Here is a 13,129-nt window from a genome sequence, read left to right on the forward strand (position 1 = left end):
ATGGACAGCCAGAGCTGTCACCATGGGAGGTCACAGTGCTGGTATGTAAGGGAATGGTTGTTTGTCAATCTTGAGAGACCTCCTTGCCAGGCCCTTTGCCAACAGCCAGTTTTGCCTGTTGGTATTGACTTTGTTCCCATAAGTGCTATATCTAGCCCCAAAACCCCAGTGTGAGCGCAAGGGGCTGTCATGGAGATGGCCTGGGACAACAGCAGGGTGCTATGTGCCCTGGGCGTCTCTGGCAGTGCCCATGTGGTGTCCGAGTCCCATGTTATCATTACAAGGTGGCTCCAAGAGCTCAGAATGTGTTGGGTGGGAGGACAGATTGGGTGTAGGGGGGACCACAGGGTGCTCTGGCTTTGAGACAGTTGCAAGTAGCTGATCCCTCCTTTCCCAATCTCTCCTGCTTCTCTGGTGGACCCCAGAGCTGCGCATCAAGCGGCAGAACTCCTCTGACAGCATCTCCAGCCTCAACAGCATCACCAGCCACTCCAGCATCGGCAGCAGCAAGGACGCTGATGCCAAGAAGAAGAAGAAGAAGAGCTGGGTGGGTTGGATGGGGCACTGGCAGGAAAAGTGGGGCTTGGGGAGCCACTGGCAGGGTTTGCTCGAGGTCAGCCCCCCCAAACCAGCTGCTCTCAGTCTGCCTTGGCTTTGGAGTGTTGGTGCCCCCTGTCCCCTGGGGATAGCAGTGGTGAGGAGAGTGTAACTGCTATGGATTTGTGTCTTGAATTGTTGGCTAGGACTTCTCCAGCCCCTTCAGGAGTTTCCCACCCCTGGCCCTGCATGCCTGCTTCCTTGTGTATTTCCCCATGTCTCCCTCCTGCGCACGCAGGCTCTGACAGTGTGGAGGGCCGACACCTTGGCCGGGCAGCCCCTTCCCTGCACCAGGCAGCTCTGAGCTGGATGTGCAATTAAGTCTTGCTTTGTTTTGTTTCTCTTCCCCTATGCTGACCTCAACCCTTTTTTTCCAGGTGTATGAGGTAAGTCCCACGCTGTCCAATCCACCTGTGCCCAGCCAGGGCCCTTGCTCCATCTCATGGGACGGTGCTCATACACTCCCCATCCCATCCATCCCACTGGCACTAACCCCAGCATAGGCCATCCTGGGTCCCCAGCCAGGCTGTGCCCACCTTGACTGCTTCCTTTGATGTTGAGGACAAATATGCACCCACAAGGAGGGGCTTGAACTGCTAGAGACAGCGGGAAAGGCTCACATGGGACCTGCCCCATGGATGGGAATGCTCCCCTTCTTGCCTAGGGAAGGCAGGCACTCTCCTGACTTCCTGTTTAACTGCATCTTTTGGGATGGAGACCTCGGTGCAGCCCTGCCAGTGTCACTGAGGACACTGGAGTGCACTGCCCATCTCTGCCTCTCCATGGCTGCCTGATGTGGTCTTGAGTGGCTCTGTCTGTGCCAGCACCCACATAGGTCTCAGTGCTTCCCTGCTTCCATCAGCAGCAGAGCTGGATACCTACTTTGTTTACACTGAAATGCAATGCTTTTGCTTCTGGGAACACCCTAGAGCAGTCTGCTGGTGCCTGTGGGGATTGGGACAGATCCTGTGTGTTCTCCATCCCTTCTTTCTCCCACCTTCCCTTGGAGCAGGCCCTGGCACACCAGGGCACATGTTGTGAGCCCACGGTGCCTATCCTGCTGCTCTCCTACGAGCTGGTGGGACCCAGTTTGGGTCTAGTTTGGTCCCTGTGCAGTGTCCATCCCCCGTCCCTGGCCCAGCCCGCTGCTCACCCACCACTGCTCTGTGTGTGCTGTGTGCATGCTGCATGCTCAGGTGAGACACCAGCATGCTCTGTGGAGGGCTGGCTGCCCCTCTGTGCTTCCAGCAGGATCCACGGGGCAGAGGGAGGTGTGGGGCAGGACCACTGCTCTGCAGTGGCTGGAGCAAGGGACATCCCTGTAAATAAATGTCTCTTGCTGAAATGGCTGTGGTGGGGTGAATGTGGGGATGGATTGGCCCTTCTTGATGGACTGGGGTGCTGGTGCCATGCCTGAACAGCCTGGTGTAGGTGCTGGTGGGGAGCAGGGCTGGGAGACATCCTGACCAGGACGTGGGTCCCACTCTTTGGGGCTCTGGTGCTGTCCAGGCTGGGGTGAGTGTTGCCCAAAGGGCTTTGCACCCCGTCCAGCAGAGCGGGGTCAGGCTGCAGCCTTCCCCAGCATGGTGGTGGTTCTGCCTCTGTGATGGGTGTGGTTGTACTGGTCCCAGCTCAGACTGTACATCTCAGACTGTCTGTGGGTCCTGGACAGACAGGGCAGGACCAGGACAGATGTCTGCTTGTGAGGCTGCACTTCGGACTGTCTCTAGCAAGAACTTTTCCTTCTCCTGCAGCTACGCAGCTCCTTCAATAAGGCCTTCAGCATCAAGAAGGGCCCCAAATCAGCCTCGTCCTACTCTGACATAGAGGAGATTGCCACGCCAGACTCGTCAGCCCCCTCCTCCCCAAAGCTACAGCATGGCTCCACAGAGACTGCCTCGCCCTCCATCAAGTCCTCCACATCCTCCTCCGTGGGCATTGACACGGCTGAGTACGTGGGGCCGGGGAGGGCCAGTAGCAGGGGCTGCAGGGCTGCAGGCTCCTGCCAGAGACGCGTGCGAGACCTGGTCTCTCCCTTGGCCTAGGCTCTTCCAGGCCCACAGTGAGGGTGAGCCCGAGAAGAAGGAGGTGTCAGAGCTGCGGTCAGAGCTGTGGGAGAAGGAGATGAAGCTGACAGACATCCGCCTGGAGGCCCTTAACTCAGCCCACCAGCTGGAGCAGCTGCGGGAGACCATGCACAACATGCAGGTGAGGACTCCTGCCAGCAGCCTGGCTGCTCTCAGTACCAAGGTGCCCACAGTCCCTGCATTCTCACCACTGTTCTGCACCCCAGAGTGCTGCTGGCCTACAGCTCCTTACCCTGTGCCCTACCTTGTTCTGCCCCAGCTGGAGGTGGATCTCCTGAAGGCTGAGAATGACCGTCTCAAGGTGGCCCCTGGGCCTTCAGCAGTGCTGGGTGCTGTTCCCAGCCATATCACGAGCACAGCAGCCTCCTCTTCACCACGGCGCTCCTTGGGTCTCACCCTTGGTCACGCCTTCAGCCCTAGCCCGGGGGATGCAGGTAGGGGTGATAGAGCTGCTGGCAGATGGGGAAGGGCTGGGACAGGGAGAAGTGTGTGTGACGGCAACATGCTGCTGCTCACCTGGATTGAGCAGGGGATCTGTCATGCTGCTGGTGCCGCTGTCAGCCGCAGCAGGATTTGTCTCTGGCTGGGCATAGCCAGGCTCGGTGGCTCGGCTCTGGCCAGCACAGCCTCACTGCTCCATCCCCAGACGTGTCCCCCATGGATGCTGTCAGCGCTGGCACCCAGAAGGATGAGCTGACGCTGCGGATTGTGGTGCGCATGCCGCCCCAGCACATCATCAAGGGGGTAAGTGTGGGCTCACTGTATCATGGCCCTAACAGAGGGGCAAAGGATGCCTCCTGGGGCTGGATGTGGTGCTGCAGCACTGCACACTTCTGCCTTGGCTCCTAGGACCTCAAGCAGCAGGAGTTTTTCTTGGGCTGGACCAAGGTGAGCGGGAAGGTAGACTGGAAGATGCTGGATGAGGCTGTCTGCCAGGTCTTCAAGGTAGGAGCAAAACACTCTTTGTAGAGCTGTCCTTTGACACTGCTCCACCAGGCCACCAGGCCTGCTATTCCCTGGCCCAGGTCCTCCCCAAGCTCTCTTGGAGCCGCTCTCTGCCAGCCCTCAGGGGCACTGACAGCCTTGTCCTTCCCCATGTAGGATTACATCACTAAGATGGATCCTGCCTCCACGCTGGGGCTCAGCACCGAGTCCATCTACGGCTACAGCATCAGCCACATCAAGCGGGTGCTGGACACGGAGCCGCCGGAGCTGCCACTGTGCCGCCGGGGCCTGACCAGCGTTGTCGTGACGCTCAAAGGTCAGTGTGGCAGAGGGGCTCCATGGCTGTGCCATGTCCCTGCTGTCTCGGAGTCTTGCAGGGTGTGAGTGGGACCCTCAGCCCTCCCCTGCCCACAGGCTTGAAAGAGAAGTGCGTGGACAGCCTGGTGTTCGAAACACTCATCCCCAAGCCCATGATGCAGCACTACATCAGCCTCCTGCTGAAACACCGCCGCCTCATCCTCTCGGGGCCCAGTGGCACCGGCAAGACCTACCTGACCAACCGCCTGGCCGAGTACCTGGTGGAGCGCTCGGGTCGGGACGTCACCGAGGGCATCGTCAGCACCTTCAACATGCACCAGCAGTCCTGCAAGGTGAGGGCACTGGTGCCGTGGTCCCCGTGGCCGTCTTGCCGTGACCCCACACATGACGCCTGACCTGTTTGTTCCAGGATCTTCAGCTGTACCTGTCCAACCTGGCCAACCAGATCGACCGGGAGACAGGCATGGCGGACGTGCCGCTGGTGATCCTCCTGGACGACCTCAGCGAGGCGGGCTCCATCAGCGAGCTCGTCAACGGTGCACTCACCTGCAAGTACCACAAATGGTGAGAGCCCCTCTGCACACCTCCGGTGCAGCCCCATGGCACACACATGCTCCCCGCTGCTCTCACCGAGGTCGCTGGGCTGTGGGGATGAGGCTGCACAAGTCTGCTGTGCCCAGATCAGCTCTGCCTTGGGCAGGGGTGACTCAGAGGCTTTTTCTCATGAATCTTGTTTCTCTGTCACTCACTCAGTCCGTATATTATTGGCACTACCAACCAGCCTGTGAAGATGACCCCAAACCATGGCCTCCATCTCAGCTTCAGGTAGGAATTGTACGTCCCTGGGGATCATCCTTGTGGGGTTGCAGGGGACAGAAGCCATCACTTGCACCTGGGCATTCTGTGGTCACATCCTATGGCTGGGGACCCTGATAAGGAATGAGCCCCCAGGCCTGTCCCTGCCATCCCAGAAGGACCTGATATTCCCCAGCCTCAGGCAAATGCAGGGTGGGGATGCAAGGAGGACCTCAAGAGTGTTGGGGAGCAGGGCAGCTTGTGTGGAGACCCAGCCCTGACCACTGGAGTCCTCCCCCAGGATGCTGACCTTCTCCAACAACGTGGAGCCGGCCAATGGCTTCCTGGTGCGCTACCTGCGGCGGAAGCTGCTGGAGTCAGACACGGACATCAACGCCAACAAGGAGGAGCTGCTGCGGGTGCTGGACTGGGTGCCCAAGCTCTGGTACCATTTGCACACCTTTCTGGAAAAACACAGCACGTCCGACTTCCTCATCGGTACGGCCTTGCCTCACCTTCCTCCTCTGCCCTGGGCTGCGAGGAGCCCTGGGGAGTGGGACCAAACCCTCCCAGAGGAGCTCAGGGGGGCTGATGTGTTCCCTGTGTCTCCCAGTCCCACAAACCACAGCTGGAGGGTGATGCACACAAGCGTTGCTCTTCCCTGGGTGGTCTTTGTTCCTTTGGGAGCTGTCACTAGGGGTGTCTTCCAAGGCTGCCAGTCCTCCCAGCACTCTTCCTTGGGCATGGAGGAGCTGTGTTTTCCCAGGTGGATCCCCCATGCCTCACCAGGCTTTTGGGGGATAGATTGAATTTGACAGCCCCCTTCCTTGCCTGGGAGATGCTGTCTGTCTGCTGTGCAGGCGGATGGTGCCTAGTCACTGTTCCCAAGGGCCCCCTTCCAGCCAGGTGTGCCCACCTCAGTGCTGTGAGCCTCGGGCCCAGTGACTGGAGGAGGGGCACCCAGCTCCCATTTCCACTGTCTGCCTTCCCCCTACAGGTCCCTGCTTCTTTCTGTCCTGCCCTATTGGAATTGAGGATTTCCGGACCTGGTTCATTGACCTGTGGAACAACTCCATCATCCCTTACCTGCAGGAGGGGGCGAAAGATGGGCTCAAGGTAGCCAGTGCTGCTGGCCCATGAGAACACAAACCAGTGCAGGGACGCACTGATACAGCCATCATGGGTCGGGGGGAGGGGGGAGGCACTGGGACTGTGGGTGTAGGTGACATCTCTGTAAATCCCTGCACCCTGTGGCTGCTGTGGGACACAGCACTGTCCTGGGGGGCTCAGGGTGCCCCATTGCTGGCTCTGGCATGTACTGAGCGGGTGGCTGCCACTTGATCCCTGCCACAGGTCCATGGGCAGAAGGCAGCCTGGGAGGACCCCGTGGAGTGGGTGCGGGACACCCTGCCCTGGCCGTCAGCGCAGCAGGACCAGTCCAAGCTGTACCACCTGCCCCCGCCCACCATCGGGCCCCAGAGCACCGTGTCCCCCCCTGAGGAGCGCACCGTGAAGGACACCACGCCCAGCTCCCTGGACTCCGACCCACTGGTATGCTGGCCAGCAGGAGGGGCTGGGAGGAGCTGGTGGCAGAGCAGGGTGGAGCTTCACTTTCCCGGTTAATTGTCAGTGTAAAAAGCCTGATTTGGGGATGCAGAAACACTTTGTGCTCCCGGGAGAAGCAGTGGGTACAGGGTGGTGACACTGGCAGGTGGGCTGCGCACCAGGACGCGTGGTGACATGCCCGTGAAAGGGCACATGACACTCCACGAGGCATCATGTCCACATGCAGAGCCACAGACAGGCACACGTGCTCCTACATGTCCTGATGTGTCACCTGGAGGGGCTGCTGGCTCCACAGGTGACACCAGCTGATGCTGCTTTGACACACTGAGTCGTGAGCATTCCAGCTGTGCCCGAGGCTGCATCCTGGCGCAAGGGAGGGATTTGGCAGCATCTCTGGGATTTGCTTTAGCCTCTAAGGAGCTTCCCAGCATGGCTGGTTTGGGAGGGCAAGAAGGGCCAAGTGGCCTCCCCAGTCACCTGCAGGCCTCCTGTGCCCCTCGGGCTCCTGCCATGCTCCTGTCCCCACAGATGGCCATGCTGCTGAAGCTCCAGGAAGCTGCCAACTACATTGAGTCTCCAGACCGTGAGACCATGGTGGACCCCGACCTGCAGTCGACTCTGTGAGGCCCAGATGTGCCAGCCCAGGGGGAGGGGAGCTGCTGCTGGGCTGCCCTCCTTTTCCTTTGGCATCCAGGAGTGTGGGGCTGGCGTGCAAGCGGAGAGAAGAGCAGGGCTCTGGAGTGTCCTAGTGGAGCCTGGGGAAACTCAGCTCATCTGTGAAAGAGCACGAGTTACCATCTCCCCTCCCAACCATGGGGGTAGGAGAATCCTGGTTTCTCTTCTTGGTTTTTTCTGTCTCTATTGCAAACTCCTGGGCTTTGGGACCAAGGCGACCGCTGAGGCTGAGCCCCCGCTCCGGGAGCTGCAGGAAGGCCCCTGCGTGGGGCAGGGACCCCGCGGGAGCCACCTGGGGGCACAGGAGGAGCTGGGGCTGCAGGATGAGCGCATGGGCACGAGGGGCTCTGGCTCCCTCTGCGCCCGCTGGGCAAAGCCACAGCCTCCACTGTGGAGCTCCCACCCCGTGCCAGCCGAGGGGCGCACGGCTCTCGCTGCTCTCTGTGCATTCCCTGTTCCACCTGCACAGCAGCCGCTGTGACCAGGACAGCCCAAAAACTCTGCTTTTCTTATTTTATTTTGTTTCCCCCTTCTCCTTTTCCTTTGGCCGAGTCCAGACTTTGCTTTGGTCCCTTTTTTTGTCTTGGTACTTTGCTCTCCTGGCCTGGAGCCTGTGGCCTGGTGCCTACTGCTTCCCTGGCAGCAGTGTCCTTCCCCTTAGGTTTCTTTTGCAGCTGTTGGTTTCACCACTCAAACCACCTCTGTCACAAAACTGGTGCTCACTGGATGATTTCCAGTCCCTGAACCCACCTCCTGGGGCTGCACAGGTTGGCTGAGGTGGGACGTGGAGGCAGGTGGCAGCAGGAGGCTCCCAGAGCAGCCCCTCTCACATGGCAACTCCCTCCTCCTCTAAGGCACAGAGCACTGGGATGGTGTCTCCCACCAGGCTGGGATGCCACCCTCCCTGAGGTACTGGGGCATGGGGAGGCTGCTGCTACTGCCCCATCCCTGGGCAGCTGGATGCCATCCCTGTTCCTTGGTGGAGGGGGGTCCAACCAACCTGTCATCCCCTTGGTGCTGCCAGGCCTGGGACTGTGGGTCAATGAGCCTGGGGTTTCTCCCCATGCTGCCTGCTCCCCCCGGCCCTGTGCCTTCCTGCAGCCTGGCAGGGTCTGTGTTGGTGCTCTGGGGGCACCTGGGGCTGCCATGTGTCCTCCTGGCCTTATCCCACATTGTCAAAAGGCCAGACTCCATGGAGAGGGTCGGCCCCGGTGCTGCCGTGGTGCCTTAATCTCTGGCCGTGCGGGAAGGGGGCACGTGGAGCTTGGGACAATGCTGTCACAGCCTGCTCCAGCTCCAGTGTCCTCTGTCCCCAAAAGCCAGCTTGGCTGGGATGGAATGAAGGTGCTGGGACTGCTGCCTGCAGCACCCTTGCTGGCCTGTCCCCAGCCATGGCTGCAGGGTGTCCTGCAGGTCTGCACTCCCATCCTGTGCCCACCTGGCCTCTGGGGGCCCCCTCCTCCCTGCTGCCCTCCAGCTCAGCCCCCACATTCTTCTGGGGCCCTGGAGAGACACGAGGAGAGGTGACCCCAGGGCCAGATCAACTGAGCCCACCCTGTCCCCAAACTGCCAGGCTGGGGACTGGGCAGCCTCAGCCGCCTGTGATGCAGCTGGTGTGGCCTTCAGGGACGCCTCACACCCCTCTGGAACGGGCATCTCCCGCAGTGCCCTCGGAGGCTGCCGCCACCTCTGCCCTCGGTGCTCTTGGCCGGTGTGTCCTGCCTCGCCGCCCCATGGTGCTCGCTTCTCCCACTTCTCCGTCTGTCCGACAGCCTCCTGCTGCCGCCGGGGCCAGCCAGCCCGGCCCCTTCCCACGGGGATCTCCGGGATCTCTTCCCCATGCTGGCTTGGGCGTTAGGGCTTTCTGTTCTCCTTCTCTTCTGTCGAGGACTCGCTGTACATAGATCCGTCGTGGAACGCCCTGTGTGGGTTGGGGGGCCCGGCCCTGCGCCTTGTCCCTGGTTTTGGGTTTTTTTTGTACTCTGTGATGACTGTGCTGTGCTGACTTCTTTTCTGATTGTATGAGACTCCGGCCCAGCAGCCACTCGAGGTCTGCAATGGGGACGCAGCTGTTCCCTCCAGCCCCTCGCACCCTCCTTGGGACTCTGGTGCCCAGGGTGGGAAGGGACTGATGCACCTTTGGGTCTGCCCTGTGCCCAGGTGCCCTGAGGAGTCCCATGGGAGGAGGGGCAGCCTTGCCTGAGCTTTCTTTTCTGACTCCTCTAGGGAGCCACCCAAACCTGGACCAAACTGTAGCCGTCCCCCACTGCTGAGCATCCCCTGGCCTGTGTCCTGCAGGTTTGCCCTGTCCCTCCCCACATCAGGGCTGCCCCTCATCCCATCACTTGGCCCTGGCAGCTGGAGGTGAGCAGGCAGTGGGGGTGTGATCCAGGAGGAATCTCCGGGGGAAGGAGAAGGGCCATGCCAGCAGGTGGGCCCTGGGATCGGCTGGTGGGGGGCTTGGCTGGGGTTACCTGGCCAGAGGGGCCAGATCCTGATGGATTCCTCCTGGCTTACACCAAGCACCTCATGTCCCCAAGGCTGGCAGCTGTCTGGGGGCCAACCCCTGGCTGTGGGCTGAGCCCCTCTGTCCCCAGGGAAAGGGTCCAAGAATTGCTCTAACTCATCCTCCTGCCACCTCCGAAGGTGCCTGCCGTCCCCAAAGGTGCCTGCCGTCCCCAAAGGTGCCCATCACCCCACAAGGGTCTCTGCCACCTCCAGAGGTGCCAGTTGCCCCCAGGGGTGCCCATGGTCCCCAGGAGTCCCCCTGAGGGGCTGGAGGTGGGTGATGCTAGTGCCTCACCCTCCTGCCCCCTTGAGCTGCTGCTGCCTGGTGGCCTGAACCTTACAATTTTAGCTTTTTTCTAATAAACAACCTTTTTTTAATTAAATAAAAGACAAAATGGACAAATTCCTGTTCTAGATTATCTGTGTAATTGACTGGGTTTTGTGTTTCTTAACTGCATGGTATTCCTGCCGAGGGGTTTTATAGCACTTTTTAAATTTCTCTTTAAGATTTTGGTCCAGATTTCTACTCACGGCTGTCTGTTTTTGCTTTTTCCTTGCACCCTCCACGTTTGTAAAGTCGCTCCATTTTATACCTGATGTTGAGACCCAGCCCCACGTTGTATATAGCTGCGGGAACAATCATAGGGAACAAACAAACACCATCTGGACTCTTTCCACGATTAGTTGTTTTTACTTCAAAGAAATTTTAAAGCAAACACAAAAGGAAGCCAGGAAAAGGCTTGAGGATATTCTGAAAAGACAGAAACAAATCCAGCCCTGCACCAAGTCAGCTCCTGCTGCCCACACTGCCCGCACCAACTGGCATGTCTCTTCTCAGTCGTCTGTCTAACACCATTGGATTCAATAAAGTGATCTCCTGTACTGTCGGCTCCTGGTCCTGTGTCTGTGGCTCTGTCCCTGTGTGGCAGAGGGGAGGGCAGTTGTACCCGTCATGGAATCGTGATGGTTTGGGTTGGAAGGGTCCTTAAGCCTCATGTCAGTGGAAAGGATGCTTTGCACTATCCCAGGTTGCTCCAAGTCCCTGGCCTTGAGCGTTTCCAGGCATGGGGTGGCCACAGCTTCTCTGGGCAGCCTGAGCCAGGGCCTCACTTCCCTCACAGCCAACATTTCCTTCCCAATATCCCATCTAACCCTGCCCTCAGGCAGTTTGAAGCCATTCCCCCTTGTCCTGTCCCTCCAGGCCTTTGTCCAAAGTCCCTCCAGCTCTCTTGAAAGGGAGAAGGACTGGAAGGGGCTCCAAGTTCTCCCCAGGGTCTTCTCTCCACGCTGAACATCCCCCATCTCTCCTAGCCTGTCTCCAGAGGAGAGGGGCTCAAGCCCTCAAAGCATCTACCCCTGCCCTTGGTAGTTGCCTTCCTGCAAAATATGGGAAGGAATCTGTAGTAGAAATGCCCCTGGGTTGAAATCTTAGCTGTTTTGCAGGATACTGGGAGCAATTTTAGGGATTGGTGACCTCTCTCCCGAGGTCACACTCCTGTAAAGTCTGGGGTGGGCAGAAATGCTCCTGATTTGGAATCCTCACATTTCAGGACGTGGAAAGCAGGAGGTCCCTTTCCTGGGGCAGGAGCGACAGGTCCTAGCTGAGGTGAGCAGGGGGGGAGGAGGGCTCGGGCGCCTGGGCATTCTCAGGGCCCCTTTTGCCTCACCAGGTCTGATCTAATCTCCCATTTGAAAGGACATGATGGTGACAGATGCCGCATGAGCACGGGGGACAGAGGTGGGATGGTGTCCCTTGTGCAAATCCAGTTGCTGTGCCCTGCAGCAGAGCACGGCTGGAGGCTGAAGCAAGTAGGGAGAGCCCAGTCTTCCCGTGGCGTCTCCAAATCTCTTTTCCCCTCCGGAGAGCGACGCTGGAGCAGGGACAGATGCTTCAGGAGCCGTTAATTAATGACGGGATGGCGATGAGCTGTAAGAGGCTGCAGTGGCGGATCCAGGGCCAGGAGAGGGCTCTTCCCATCGGCTCCCGCTCCTCCCGCAGGGCGAGTTCACACGAGTTCGTTACACGAACGGACACGGAGGGTGGGACCGGTTGTGGTGAGACCGGCGGCCGCAGAGATGTGCCCGGTGCGTGCACCTCGACCTGCGCTGACTCCGAGCCCTGTGCAGGCAGCGGAGCAGGCAGGAGAGGAGAGCAGGCGGGAGACGGCAGGGGAGAGGCAGAAGGGTCCCGCACGTCGTGACTACGGGAATTGCCACGGCGCAGAGCCAGAGGAATCGGTCCGAGCCATGGGGAGGGGGTGCGGGGATGCAGAAGGACCACACGGGGATGATGCTGACGCTTCAATTTCAGGCGGACTCCTGCGTTCGGGAACACTCAGCCGCCTTTTTCAAGGGTGATGGGAAGGGGAGGGTCCCTTCGGTTCGGGCAACCCCGAATCCCCCGAACCCCCAGCAGCTCCTGGGTGCTGTAGTGGGGATTTGGCCCCACGCAGGGCCCTTCCCCTGCCCCCAGTATCCGGTGCCTGTGCCTGTCCGGAGCTCGTGCCTGTCTCTGTGATGTTGTCAGGGGCTGGTGCAAGGCTGGGAGGGGGTTTTGCTGCAGCAAAATTAGGGTGCACAGAGGTTTTGGGTGATGCAGCTCCCAGCTGGGCTGGGACCTCGGGATGCCCTCCCTGCTCCAGGCACCACCTCTCCAGAGTGTCTCTGGCTGGAGCGGCTGGAGCAGCCGGCCACCTCCCTGTGTAGCTCAGGTGCTCTGGCTGCGACACTGGGACCAGGGGCTGCTGGAATGGAGGTGGCGAACCCTCAGCTAGGGTGGTTTGGGCTGAACCCACAGGGTCCCTCCCTGTCCCTGGCTCATGTATGGGGAGTAAGGACTGTCCAAGGCCTCCCTTTTCCAACTGGAGACTCTGTTGATGGGAAGGGGATCCCACAGCAGGGACAAAACTGTCCCCCCACTGCCCTCCACTCCTCACCGGGCTCCTCACTTGAATCCCATCAGCTTTTTCCTGATGTTTTGGCTCTAAAACCAAAGCTGGATTCCCAGGAGCCCTCTGGATCTGGGAGGAGGCACGATGGAGGTGCCACCACCACAGCTGCCTCCAGCGCCTCTCCTGTGGCCGCAGCAGGGACCTGGCAGGTCCCTGTGGCGGTGGTGGCCACAGTGGTGGGTGACTGGCGGGCGGTGATCTGCGCACGGTCACCGGTGAGAAGGGACCAGCGTGCGTGACCAGTGCGAGGTGATTGATGTGAAGTGTTTGGTGCTGGTGCCCAGTGTTAGTGCCCGGTATGAGGTGCCTCATGGCAGTTCCTGGTGTCAGTGCCAGGTGCCAGTGCTATGTGTGAGGTGACCGCGACGCGGAGTGCCTGCGCCCAGTGCCTGCGCTCGGTGCTGATGTGAAGTGCCCGGTGTGAGGTGATCCCAGTGGGGGTTTCCCGGTGCCTAGTGCGAGGTGACCCCATGGGGTGCCCGGTGACAGGTATGAGGTGGCCCGATGCGGTGCCTGGCACCGATTCCCGGACGCCCGCGGGCGGTGCCGCTCCCGCACGAGTCCCGGTGCGCGCCCCGGGGGGGCCGGGCGGGCCGAGGTGCGCGGGCGGGGCCGCGGGCGGGGCCTCCCGGTGGCGGGAGGAGCCTCGCGGAGCCGCCGCACGCGAGCCCGGAGGGGCCGGGGCTG

The 13,129-nt window shown here is 60.3% G+C and overlaps 1 protein-coding gene across 4 annotated transcripts in view; it reads left to right on the top strand.

The window, feature by feature from the left end:
* Positions 1-10,373, top strand: part of NAV1 (neuron navigator 1) — a 75,153-nt gene extending 64,780 nt beyond the window's left edge. For all 4 annotated transcript variants that reach the window (XM_068173365.1, XM_068173363.1, XM_068173364.1 and 1 more), the window contains 14 exons: positions 426-547; positions 2,352-2,548; positions 2,643-2,805; positions 2,944-3,118; positions 3,331-3,428; positions 3,534-3,629; positions 3,786-3,945; positions 4,044-4,279; positions 4,357-4,511; positions 4,701-4,772; positions 5,044-5,240; positions 5,740-5,858; positions 6,096-6,293; positions 6,837-10,373. In XM_068173365.1, coding sequence (XP_068029466.1) covers positions 426-547; positions 2,352-2,548; positions 2,643-2,805; positions 2,944-3,118; positions 3,331-3,428; positions 3,534-3,629; positions 3,786-3,945; positions 4,044-4,279; positions 4,357-4,511; positions 4,701-4,772; positions 5,044-5,240; positions 5,740-5,858; positions 6,096-6,293; positions 6,837-6,932 — 2,084 coding nt within the window. In that variant the 3' untranslated portion in view covers positions 6,933-10,373. The remainder of the gene's footprint in view (positions 1-425; positions 548-2,351; positions 2,549-2,642; positions 2,806-2,943; positions 3,119-3,330; positions 3,429-3,533; positions 3,630-3,785; positions 3,946-4,043; positions 4,280-4,356; positions 4,512-4,700; positions 4,773-5,043; positions 5,241-5,739; positions 5,859-6,095; positions 6,294-6,836) is intronic.
* The last annotated feature ends 2,756 nt before the right edge of the window (positions 10,374-13,129 follow it).

This window comes from Anomalospiza imberbis, chromosome 26 (assembly GCF_031753505.1).
Source record: "Anomalospiza imberbis isolate Cuckoo-Finch-1a 21T00152 chromosome 26, ASM3175350v1, whole genome shotgun sequence".
NCBI classification, from domain to species: domain Eukaryota; kingdom Metazoa; phylum Chordata; class Aves; order Passeriformes; family Viduidae; genus Anomalospiza; species Anomalospiza imberbis.